The sequence below is a fragment of the Mus pahari genome, chromosome 3 (assembly GCF_900095145.1).
Source record: "Mus pahari chromosome 3, PAHARI_EIJ_v1.1, whole genome shotgun sequence".
Taxonomy (NCBI): domain Eukaryota; kingdom Metazoa; phylum Chordata; class Mammalia; order Rodentia; family Muridae; genus Mus; species Mus pahari.
In genome coordinates, this window is record NC_034592.1 from 135,308,781 (window position 1) to 135,320,384 (window position 11,604).

General features: G+C 53.0%; 1 protein-coding gene across 1 annotated transcript; it reads right to left on the reverse strand.

The window, feature by feature from the left end:
- Positions 1-1,859: 1,859 nt before the first annotated feature.
- On the reverse strand, positions 1,860-11,604 carry Dusp15 (dual specificity phosphatase 15). Its single transcript, XM_021194605.2, has 7 exons — positions 11,412-11,604; positions 10,677-10,710; positions 9,104-9,186; positions 6,056-6,105; positions 5,227-5,301; positions 3,980-4,151; positions 1,860-3,237 (listed from the first exon to the last, which is right to left on the reverse strand). The coding sequence occupies exons 1-7, from the start codon at positions 11,430-11,432 to the stop codon at positions 2,962-2,964; spliced, it is 711 nt and encodes a 236-aa protein (XP_021050264.1). The 5' UTR covers positions 11,433-11,604; the 3' UTR covers positions 1,860-2,961.

Here is an 11,604-nt window from a genome sequence, read left to right on the forward strand (position 1 = left end):
CTGCCTCTGCCTCCCAAGTGCTGGGATTAAAGGCCTGCGCCACCACACCTGGCCCCGACTTGCTTCTTGATCATGATGTTTGTGCAGGAATAGAAACCCTGACTAAGACACCTACTATGTTACACACTGGCCTCTGTTTCCTGGACTCCATCGTCTTCCAGCCCCAGCACCTTCTACATAGTAGGACTACACAGGGCTCAGCCATCAAGTCTTTTCTCAGAACCTGGACTGTGGAAGTTGGACAGGCAAAGTGCTTCTCACACCGGTTCCTGTCATAATCAGGAGGCAGCGAGTGGTCCACGACGGACCTCAGAGAAGCCCAGGGACTGGAATGCGTGCCAGCTCCCCACTCTCTTCCGTGCAGGCACTCCACGGACTGCATTTGGCCCTCCTGTCTTTCGATTGCTTACTGAGCGACTGACTTTTCAGCCTTGTGATGGCCTGGCTGAATCCCTGGGTCTTGGGACCTTTGATGACGTACGTTGCTGCTCTATGCCATTATCAGGGACAGCTAGGATCCAAAGCTGTGTGTCTGTGGCCCTTTGCCACCTCCTGAGAACTATATCCATGTTCCTGGTGGGGTCCGTGATCCACTGGAACTACATAAGAACGATTTCACGTTGATGTGTTTGTGTGGGAGGGTAGATTTTGGAAGCAGGGAGGTTGAGACAAGGTCTCAGTATTTAGTCGAGGCTAGTCTTGAATCAAAACCTTCCTGTCACAGCTTCCTGAGTGTTGAATTATAGATGCACACCACCACACCTGTTTTTAGAGTCTGTGTTTTTTATTATGAAGAAATATTTGCACTATGAAATGTGTTGAGTAGTTCAGGCTGCCCCAGCCCTTGCCGTGGATGTGGTAGAACTGAGGCTCTAAAAGAAAAAAAATCCCCTAGTGCAGTGGCTGTTCCAGCCAGCATGGACAGAGGAGGGGAGTCAGGTCTCCCCTTCACAAGCACCCGTGGGAGGGCATTCTTACTCCTCCTTCTCTTGGTCCCATACGCACGCCAGCAGCTGTCCCATGAGATTCATGCAGACAGAGTCCACTCAGACCTGTGAACACTGGGGTGGGGGTTGGGGATGGGGAGATGGGCACAAGAGTAATAATTAGTTGTCCCTTTATGTTGGGTTGGTTCCAGGGCCCTACTGAATGTTGAGATGCATGGCAAATCCTTTAAACCAAGGGGTGGACTATTTACACAGAACCTGCAAGAATACTCCTACATACTTTGAACCATCTCTAAAAAATACAGCAAATCCAAAACAAATGCCAGGTGCCTGATGTATTGTCTAGGGAAGTGACTAGGAAAAAGTCAGTAGACAATTTTCCCATCTATACTCCAACCCGGATGGAGTTTTAGACACCAATCTGAGGTGTTCTGTCCCTCCAAACATCCGGCTCCCATGTGTCAGAGGAGCCTCTCATATTTTTAGATCACAAAGGGTAAATAATGAAGAGTGGAGTCCACAGCCAGGCTGCCTGAGCTCACACCCGAGTCCTGACTCTTGCTTATAACCTGGACCAACAGCCTCAGTTTTCTTCTCTGATAAATGGGGCAGCTTTAGGGAGGGTGGAATGAGGATCAGCTGAGCTGCAGTGTTTAGCACAGTGACAGTGTCCTCAGTAGACAGCCCTCACTGTTTCGATAAGGCATAGAGGTGATATTCAGGTAGGGAAGGTTCTGAAAGGGTTTCCTTATGGCCGGTGGTGCCACCAACCAATCAGGAGGATGCAGGTGGGCTTCCTGCCCTCAGGGGGAGCCCAGCCCCCACTCTCTTCACATTATCCTAACTCGGAGCCTTTGCATGCACTGCTCCCCCCACCCCAAATGGCAAGATGGTCCCCCTCTCTTACCCCTCCTTTTATCTGGTGTCTTCCCTAGAATGTCAGCAGCAGCGTACAGGCAGAGCTTTGCTCACTGTGGTAGCCCCAGGGCCCAGCACAGTGCCTAGCACACGGTGTGAACACTTGAGTGAGTGGAGAATTAGAGGCTGGTGTGGTCATTTCACCATTGGTTCAACTCAGTGCTGAGATCTCTGCCTCCCCATCAGCCACGAAGCCCCAAGCATCTACTTGAGCTCTTTCAGGTCAGCAGCTCTGATGACACACTCCTCTGTTCACCCATAGGGTTACTTACTGTTTTATTGGCTTGGTAACCTTAAAAAAAATCTCGCACTCTGCGAGGTCTTTCTCTCCAGGAACCTTCACACTAGGAGGTGTTTCCTCTCTACTGTCACAACTGGGAATGACTTGCCCTTGCTGTGTGCCCTTGGGCCAGCTGCCTGGGTGTTCTCCCTGAGGATAAAGCCATCTCAGACAGTAAAGGATGATGTGAAGGTAACGCCACCAATTGGACCACACTGACCAGTTATCTGTGCAGAGAGGGAAGGAGAACTGGAGAAGAGGAAGGGGCTTCGGAGAGGTGAAGGGTCTAGAGAAAAGGGGCACAAGGGTGGTGGTGTCAGGAGTCCAGGCCTCTGGAGAGATGGAGGGGGATGGGCTGGCATCAAAGAAGGGCGTGGTCTTGGAGTTCAGCTCTGAAGACTGGTGGAGAATGGCGCTTCCCAGGGCCCCTGGAAGTTGTCCCTGCCCTGCTTCCCGCAGGCCCTGGAGCCCAAGCTCTGCGGAATGACCAGAGGCACCGGGCCAGGCAACTTCTGTGTCTCTTTAATCTCCTCCAGGCCGATCCGCCCCACCCGACCCTCCCTCCTGCTCCCCGCCTGTGGGGGTGGAGGACCAGGACCCTTCTCTCGAGTCCACGGACTAAGGCACCAGGTGGTTTGCAGCAGACCGGCCGTACACAGACTCACAGAGCGGACACTGAGGACAGACGCAGACAAGCGTGGTGGGTACGGGCAGGGGCGAGGCTCCCACGGGCTTTGGGTGCGTCCCAGCCGCGGGAAGCCCCGGCCGCCCGCGAAGGCTGCGGCGTCAGGACGGGCGGAGCAGCGGACACGGAGCTCACTTGCCACCCTTGCGCGACAGGCACCGCGGGAGGCAGAAGAAAGTCTGCTTGACGCGCGCCAGCAGCGGCAGCGGCTGGTGTGAATCCCGCGGCGATCGCGGCACCAGGCGCTGCAGGGTCCCCTCGGAAGCGGCCGAGGACGCTGTGGTGGCCGACGCTGCCGACGTCGCCGAGCCCTGGCGACAGCGCCTGCAGAGAGGCAGCAGCGCGCGCAAGTCCTCCTCGTCGCGGAACGGGATCTCCCCGAAGCGCTCCTCCAGCTGCCGGCGAAGCTGGGGCGGGGAGGGGGGAGCGGGGCGAGCGTCTAACTGTCACCTGTTTGCCACCTCCACCCGTCGCCCTCTCCCCACCCACACCTGGCTCCTCTAAGCGCCCTCTTATCTCCCTTCTAAGACTTTCCGACCCTCAAGGGGGCGTTCCGATTCAACTCAGGTCCTAGCATCTCCCGGAACCCGACTACCCAGACTAGCCCACTGCAAACACGCATTAAACCGCCTTCTTGAGTCTCTGTCCTCATCCCTAGGCTCAAAGACACCACACACCCGGGTCTCTTCCTTGTCTGCTCCTGGCCTAGGGCAGCCCTGGAATCCCCAGTGCCACCTTCTGAGAGCCCTGCAGCCACTCTGATCATGTCTCTCCCTCTCACCGCTAGTTGGCTGAGTGGCATCAGCCTGATACTTTCATGTACCGGCTCCCAAAAAAACCCTGGGTGGAATAGGACACAGACGCCCCCCCCCCAAGTGAATAAACCCAGGATTGCCTTGTGTTGGAGACACTTGTGTTGGCCACAGTCTGGTTTAAACGCACCCAAATTCTCAGCTAAAAAGATAAATTAAAACCTGAAAAGCCAGGCCAGGTTTGATCCCAGTGCTTGGGAGTCTGAGGTAGGAGGACCGTGAGTTTGTGACCAAAATGAGAGTGTAGAGAGGGGAGAGGCACAGGCCACATCCCATCCAATGGGTGCTAAAAAATCAAGGAGGAATCCAGGCTTCCCTGGCCCTGCACAGCCCCTACCTTCTGGGAGTTTGCCCAGCCAAACTCCTCGAGCTGCTGCCTAAAGCCCGGGTTTGGGTTGGCGATGGGCCGGGAGGCTTTGATGGCTTCCAGCACTTCCTGCCAGCCAAGTCCAGTCACCGTCATCACATAGGCGATCACTATGGTGGTACTTCGAGATATACCTGCAAAGCTAGATCCGGGACAACCCCAGGCTTCAGGAAAGTCCCAGTGTTTTCCATTTTCCCTCCCTGCCAGGTCCTTGGCCTTACAGGAGCTCCTGCATGGTGTCCCTTGAGCTCCAACCACAGGAAGCCCGCCTTCCTTGGCTATGACATTTCCCTTTCCTCTGGCCAAGTCCACATAAAGGGACTGGCTGGAATATTCATTCATTCGTCAAACAAACACCTCCTGGCTATTTTTGTTCAGGTCCTGGGTTATAGTAAGGAATAAAACCCATGGTCTCTGCTGTCCTGGAGCTCACAGTGTGGCTTGGAGAAAAAGCCACTAACCAAAGCAGCCATTTCAGATACTGATGATCGCTCGAAGACAAGCCGAGTCTGGGGCCATATAAGTAGAGAGGTTTCTTTAGTGGGAGTGGAAGAGATGCCGGGGAGCGGATCCCTAGGAAGTGACAGCTGAGTTTTGAAAGATAAGGTTAACCCAGGATGTTGTGGGGCAGGGACCATAGGTAAACTGTGGAGTGCTTGCTTAAGTGTGTACGAGTCTGAGTTCAATTACCCACACCACAAGAAAAGCAAGATAAAATATTCTTAGGTAGCACATACAAAGATTTGGAGGTGAAAGATAGACTGTGGGTTTGAGGAAGGGGAGGTTAGGATGGCTAAATATGGGGAGAGCTAGGTCTTAAGGGAGCTATCCCTTGGCCCCAGCCAGAATGCTTGGTGAGATGTCATGGGATGGATGGCATCTCTGGGTCAGAGACACTGGAGAAGACTCAGAGATCTACCCCTGCACTCATGCTTCAAAGGCCAGCAGGGGAGGAAAGCAGAAGCTAGATTGATTGGTCCATCTATGGGACCTCATCAAGCTCCTTCAACAGCCCCGTCAACATGATGTTTATCCCCCCCATTTTACAGATAAGGAAAACTGAGTCTCAGGGAAACACAGTTGCTGGGCTACGGCCATCCAGCTACTAGGAGTGGTGGACCTCTGAGTGATCTGTCCGGATGAGTGACAGCCTGTCAGCACCCTGGCAGGCTGGAGGGGACCTGCCCAGCAGGATAGGCATGCATGTGAGGACTCACCAGTGCACAAGGCAGTTACCCCCGTTGAGGCGGCAAGAGTGGATAAAGTGGACGCACTCTTTGAAGTGCTTTTTGCTGGAGAAGAAAGTAACAGAGAAGGCAGCGCTGTGGAGGCAGGTCGCCCAGGAGTCTCCTCCCCACTCATAGCAAAGGATACACCTCAGTGCAGCCCGTGTGTGCAGTGAATGGGGCCACTGCTTGGAAGCATAGCACACAGGGAGATAGGTTGGCCCCATCTCTCCAGTGGGTACAAGGGACAAGGACTTGGGTGTGGGGAGAGTGAGGGTGTCATTCTTCTGGTGTCTGCAAACAGAGGAGCTGGGACAGTAGGTAGCAGTGGGTTGCAAGAAGAGCCCCAAAGGGCAAGGCTTCAGCCTGTGTCCATCCCAAGCTCCAGGTACCCATGCTAGTGAGCCAGACAAACCCCGTTTTCCAGAGTCCCTGCCATCACCGGGTTCTGTCTCACATCCTCATCTTTGCAAGCATCCCTGACTCGTCAAGGATGTTGTAGCCGAAGCTCAGAGAGGATAAGTGATTTTGCCAAGGTCACAGAGCAGTAAATGGCAAAGCCTGGCTGCAAACCAGGTGTCTGAGCTGCCAGCCAGGGCAGGTCGAGTCTGACCCTCAAATCACCCGGTCCCTCCCGGTCATAGGGGAGGAGGCCGAGGTTTCAGAGAGAGCCGGTTAGGGACATGCTACAAGGACATGGCTGAGACAGACTCAGGATTCCCCCTTGACAGCCTTCTGGCCTCACTACTCTTTGCCCTCACTCCCACCTCAGGAGACAGCTCTCTGTCTGTCAGCTGTTGGCCCATCCAGGGGAACTTACATGGGTACCTCAGGAGTATCAGACACTGAGATTCGAAGGTAGGTGATATCCTGCAAGGATGAAATGCACACTCAGATGGTGGGGCCTTGCCTGCACCCCTCCCCCAGCCTGAGCTGCCAAGGCCAGTGTGACCCCACCCCAGTCCTGGTCCTCCCTAGACCACCAGTGTTTTCTAGCCCCCAGAGAGCAGGTACTAGCTGCATGGGCCTGCCAGCCCTGTGTGTACAAATGGCATCCTCACCCACAGGTGACATGAAACAGGAGGACTTGCAAACTGGGAAGGTGTTTCTCCAAGGGACTTTCCTCCAAGCAGGGAATGCAAAGTTATATAGTGAAAAGAGCGGGGCTCATTTGTCTTGAAGAGTACAAATTATGAAAACAACAGTCAGGCAGAGCGAGCTCACATTTGTAATCCTAGCACTCAGGAGGCAGAGGCAGGGGGATTATGAGTTAGAGGCCAACCTGGGCTACCATAGTAAGTTTGTGTCTCAAAAGACAGACAGACAAACACCACACACACACACACACACACACACACACCCCACACACACACACCCCAGCAGCATCAGCAACAACAATAGTATCAGCAACAGCAGCAAGAGCAGCATCAGCAACAATAGCTTCAGGAATCAATCTGGCAGCATGGCTTTGTGCTGAGCCTCCACACAAGCGTACTGCAGGTATTTCTACCCGTGTCCCGAACCCCGCCCCTGCCCTTTCTCAAGTATTCCCTGTAACACTTCGTTAATCCAAACAACCCTTTTCAGATGCCTAGCTTGCTGCTGGTTGTCACTCTTAAGGACAAAGGACCTGTCCTCTTGTGTCCATGGAGGTTTGTGTCTAACACTTCCAAGGTCATGGGATCCTATGTTGTCTGCAAGATCTGCAGTTTCATTTGGCAGTGTGTTCGATGTGGGCTTGCCTGGTAGCGTCAAAACCCTGCCTGCTGAATTCCCCGATGGGAGGGGTGGCTGCTGGCGAGGAGTTGGGGGAAGGCTCTTTCTCTAAGCACTCATGGCTTTAATAAACACATTAATAACTTGGAAAGCACGCCCGTGCAATCTGTTCAGACTACATACTCCAGTGCTCCAGAACGAGGCTGCCCTAGAATGCAAAATCAGACTCCACTGGCCTGGAAATTTCTTCATTGACAATGGAAGTCATAGATTATTGTCAGCTGCTCTTAGAGGCCATCAAATTTTATAGGTTTAAAACAAACAAACAAACAAACAAACAAACAAAAAACCCGAGGCCCTGAAAGGGTGAAGGAACCTGCCCAAGGTCATCACAGCAAGCCTGTGGGGGATTCTGTCCTTGTTTTAATTTATTTAAAAGACTGTGTAAACGTGTGAGTGTTCTGCCTGCAGGTATGTAAATGTGTACCATTTGTGTGCCTGCTGCCCTTGGAGGTCAGAAGAGCTCTCTGGAATTGGAGTTACAGTGTGAGCTGCCAAGTGGGCCCTGGGAACCAAGCCTGGGTCTTTTATAAGAATGAGTGCTCTTAACCACCATCTCTCCAGCCCCCATGGAGCCTGGTTTTTGTTGCCTTATTTTGTTTTGCTTCTCTAATCTCAGATCTCCTGAGCCCTTTCAACTTACCATTCCTCCTCTGCAGTAGATGTGGCAGACACAGAATCCAACATGAGGGGCTCTTTTATTGGAACATGTGAGTGTGTGTGTGTGTGTGTGTGCCTACGAATGCACATATGTATGCATAGGAGAGGTGTCCACATACATTTGTGTACATGCATGCTGAGGTCAGGTGTCTTGTCCATCACCCTCTACCTTATTTCCCTGAGACAGGCTTTCTCACAGAACCTGGAGATGTTTTTCAGCCAAGTTGGCAGCCAGCTGGTCCAAAAGACTCTCCTGCCTCCATCCCATCTACCTCCATTGCTAGGGTTACAGGTACATATGAGCGTGCCTGACTCTTTTTACATGGGCACTGGGGATCTACAGAAAGTGCTCTTAGACACAGAGACATCTTCCAAACCTGAGATAAGAGTATTAAAAAAAAAAATGGGCTGGTGAGATGGCTCAGTGGGTAAGAGCACCCAACTGCTCTTCCAAAGGTGCAGAGTTCAAATCCCAGCAACCACATGGTGGCTCACAACCATCCTTAACAAGATCTGACTCCCTCTTTTGGAGTGTCTGGAGACAGCTACAGTGTACTTACATATAATAAATAAATAAATCTTAAAAAAAAAACCCTTATGTTTTATCAGTCATACCTTGTTAGCGTCTATATGTGACTCAGAGAAACTCAGTGATGTCAGTCCTATTGTAAGATTCCCACTTATAGGTGACTGGGGGCTCAGCTTGTCTTGCACATAAGGTCACAAGGAGAATAAATGGTCTCCTGAATCTAGCACCTGTGGCCTGAGTTTTTTTTAATTCTTTCCTCTTGATTCTAAAATCACCTCCTCTTCCTTAGGATTCCACAAGAGCAGAACCAACCACTTAATGATACTGTGCCTCACAGCATACAGATGTATCTTCCACATCTGGCAGGGTCCTTGCCCTCTCTCAACAGCCCTCTGGGGCACTTGGGATCAAAAGCACCTAGGAGATGAAGTCACAGCCCAAGGGTGTACAGCAAGACACAGAACCCAGGATCTTCTGTTTGGAGTCATCTAGACACTTGGCAATTAGAAGGATGCCCAGGTAGGTGCAAAGAAGGGTTCAAAGAGACCTGCATTAAAGTTCTAATATTAAGGATTGATACAAGACTTCCAGGGTCAGATGGCCTATGTTCAAATCCCAGCTGGCCAGCTTCCTCACTGTATGACCTTAGATGAGTTCATTTACCGCTTCGGCTGCAGTCACCAAATAGCGGTGTTACAACAGCCTAATGAGGAGGATGGATGAGTCAGCTGGGGTCCAGATGGTAGCCAAGGATGGTGGCTCAGGGACAGAGCATTGACCTAGGGTATTCAACACCCTAGGCTCTATCTTCACTACTAGGAAGTAGGAATGGGATGAAGGGCAGCCCTGGATCCACAGCTTTCTCCCCCACCCACCAGCCCTGGAATGGAGAGTTTGGAGTACCTGCAATAGGGGCTGGGGTGATTCGTGGATAGAGATGATGTGTGTGATCTTATTCCGGCCCAGCTGATCCGGGTCTTTGGCATCTGAAAGAAACAGGCCGCTTGAGCCAAGTTGGTAGGTATGACTTATTTATTCCTAAGGACCAACTGTAGCAAAAGCCAGTGTCCCGCCTGTATTCTCACCCCTCCCCTGCCCATGTGGCCCACCCCCTGCAGGCTCACATGCTCCTTCCCCCACCTCTGGCGCACCCATCAGACACAGGCTGGTGTGCCCCAGCCTTGTGCTGCTCTGCACATCCCAGAAACCTATCCCTACTTCATCCTTCAACCCAGCAGCAATTCCACATCTAGGAATCTGTGGACAGAGTGACTGCACGTGGAAGGCTGCACGGAGGGAGGCTGGTGCCCTCTACGGCGCTGTTTGATGCAGACGCCACTAAATGTTTGGAATAACCTAATGCTCATCAAAAAGGGACTGGATGAAAATCAGTACAGCTGTCTGTTGGACTCCTGTGCAAAAACTAAAATGATCCCTATGAGCTGATAGATATCCAAGGATGTCCTTGACGTGTGTTTTAAGTGGAACACATCACTTCTTGAGCAGCATGCAGAGTGGAGTTCCATTTGTTTTAATTATCACATCCGTATCTACACTATATGATGCATAACCCCGGAAAACACCCTTTCAAAATGCTGGTGGTCATCTCTGGGGAGTGAGATGTACCAGCATGTAATTGCTATGTGTAGGCTTTGGTTAGGCACTGAGTCTGGGGTCAACTTCACGAGTCCTGTCCTAATGGAACTAACATACAATTTAGCCGAATCCTCTCAGAAATCAATGTGGCGGGACCTGCTGAGGAGGCTCATAGGGAGGAAGGAGCCAGGGCCACAGGGTGGGTCACCTGAGTCTTCTCTGTGACTTTTCCACCTTGGGTCCCTAGACCTTGAGCCAGCCTGTCTCAGCACATTTTCTGCCAAAGTCAAAGGTCTACCTCAGCTCTGGCTCCCTACGGCCAGCGTGAAGCCTGCGAAGGCAGGGATGGGAGGGCACTCCCTTTCCCCCATGGAAGACCATGGAAGGGGGAGATGAGAAAAAAAAAGAGAAGGCAGAAAGCTGCAGGCTTGTCGCCCCCTGGCTTGGGGCCACCTGGTGCTTGCTTAGAGGAGTTGGTGGTCCAGTTCCTCTTCAGAGGAGGTGGCCCAGAGAAGAATTCATAGGTTCCCACTGAGGGAAGTCACACCCCTGGACAGACCTCAGCAAAAACCTAATGGGCTTTGTGCTGAGGAGGTGGACAAAGTTCAGAACCAAGGTTGTCCTTGGTGTGGGCCTTTAGCCCGTTGGTGAGCCTTGGGAGGGAGGCTGAACTGGGAGTGCTCTTTCCAGCCTGGGGACCACCAGCCCTTGCGCCCCGATCCTTCATGAAGAATCCTTTCTCCTCCCAGCCTGGCATCCTCCCTCCCCCACACTCCATTCTTGAAAGCATCTAAGTTGTGTGGGCCTGAGCATGAACAGTGGACACAGGCCTGGGACAGGCAGAGTGCCATGGCCTTGGGACAGAGTGGGCAGTGCTCACCAATGAAGTTTCCAAGGTAGAGTCCAGGAAGTACCTGGAGGAAGGACAGCAGGGGTCAGGGGGCAGCCTGCACCCCTTCCCACCCATGGTAGCTGCCCCCGCCCGCAGCTCTTCTCTATTGGTGGTGGGACCTCAGGAAGCCATCTCCCTGATAGGTCTGGGTGCGGAGTGAGGGGTCTGGGGCTCTGGCAAGGATGCAAGAACAGGCAATCAAATTAACCACAGGAGGTCAGTTTGGGGACAGGTGGAAGAGAAGAGTAGGGATGGGTAGGAAGTCTCAGGTAGAGATCAGGGAGGGGCACTGCACTGAGTGGGGCCCAGAGGGAGTGGACTGAGGCAGGCACAGGTGGAAGGACACACGGAGTAGAGCTGGAGGAACAGAGGGTGCAGATTCCAGGAGTCTCACACAACACAGACAGACACAGACAGACAGACAGACAGACAGACAGACAGACAGACGCGCGCAGACACACACACACACAGAGAGAGAGAGAGAGAGAGAGAGAGAGAGAGAGAGAGAGAGAGAGAAGACAGACAGACTAGAGCAAAAGGGACAGCAAGAGTCAGAGCCCGCACAGAGGACAGACAGGCAGGAGCAGAGGTAGAAAGGCAGGCAAATGCAGTCTGGAGGGCAGAGTGACAGAGATGTGGCATACATCTCGGGGCGGGAGCAGAAGGTCAGCGACCTGTGCGGGGGCGGGGGAGGGTGTCCGGCACAGCGGGGGTTCCCCCTACCTTGGTCATGCCATTCCCCATGATCCTGAGGCAGGGTGGTGGGGCGCACCCCTGTCTCAGCGCCTTCAAAGCGCTAGGTTCAAAGCTGCCCGACTGGCCCAGGCCCGGAGCCTGTAGCCTGATGGGGAGCCAGGGGTCCGGTGTCCGCGACCCTGTTCAGCTCTGTCCAGCCGCCGCCGCTGCTGTCCGCTGA

What these genes read in the sequence shown, in the direction of transcription:
- Dusp15 (XM_021194605.2), bottom strand. Translation starts at nt 11,432, where the DNA reads ATGGGGAATGGCATGACCAAG. An exon ending in GATACTCCTGAGGTACCCAT is followed by an intron (nt 5,302 to 6,055) that starts GTAAGTTCCCCT and finishes TTTCTTCTCCAG; the next exon opens with CAAAAAGCACTTCAAAGAGT. An exon ending in GGTAACTGCCTTGTGCACTG is followed by an intron (nt 4,152 to 5,226) that starts GTGAGTCCTCAC and finishes TCCCGGATCTAG; the next exon opens with CTTTGCAGGTATATCTCGAA.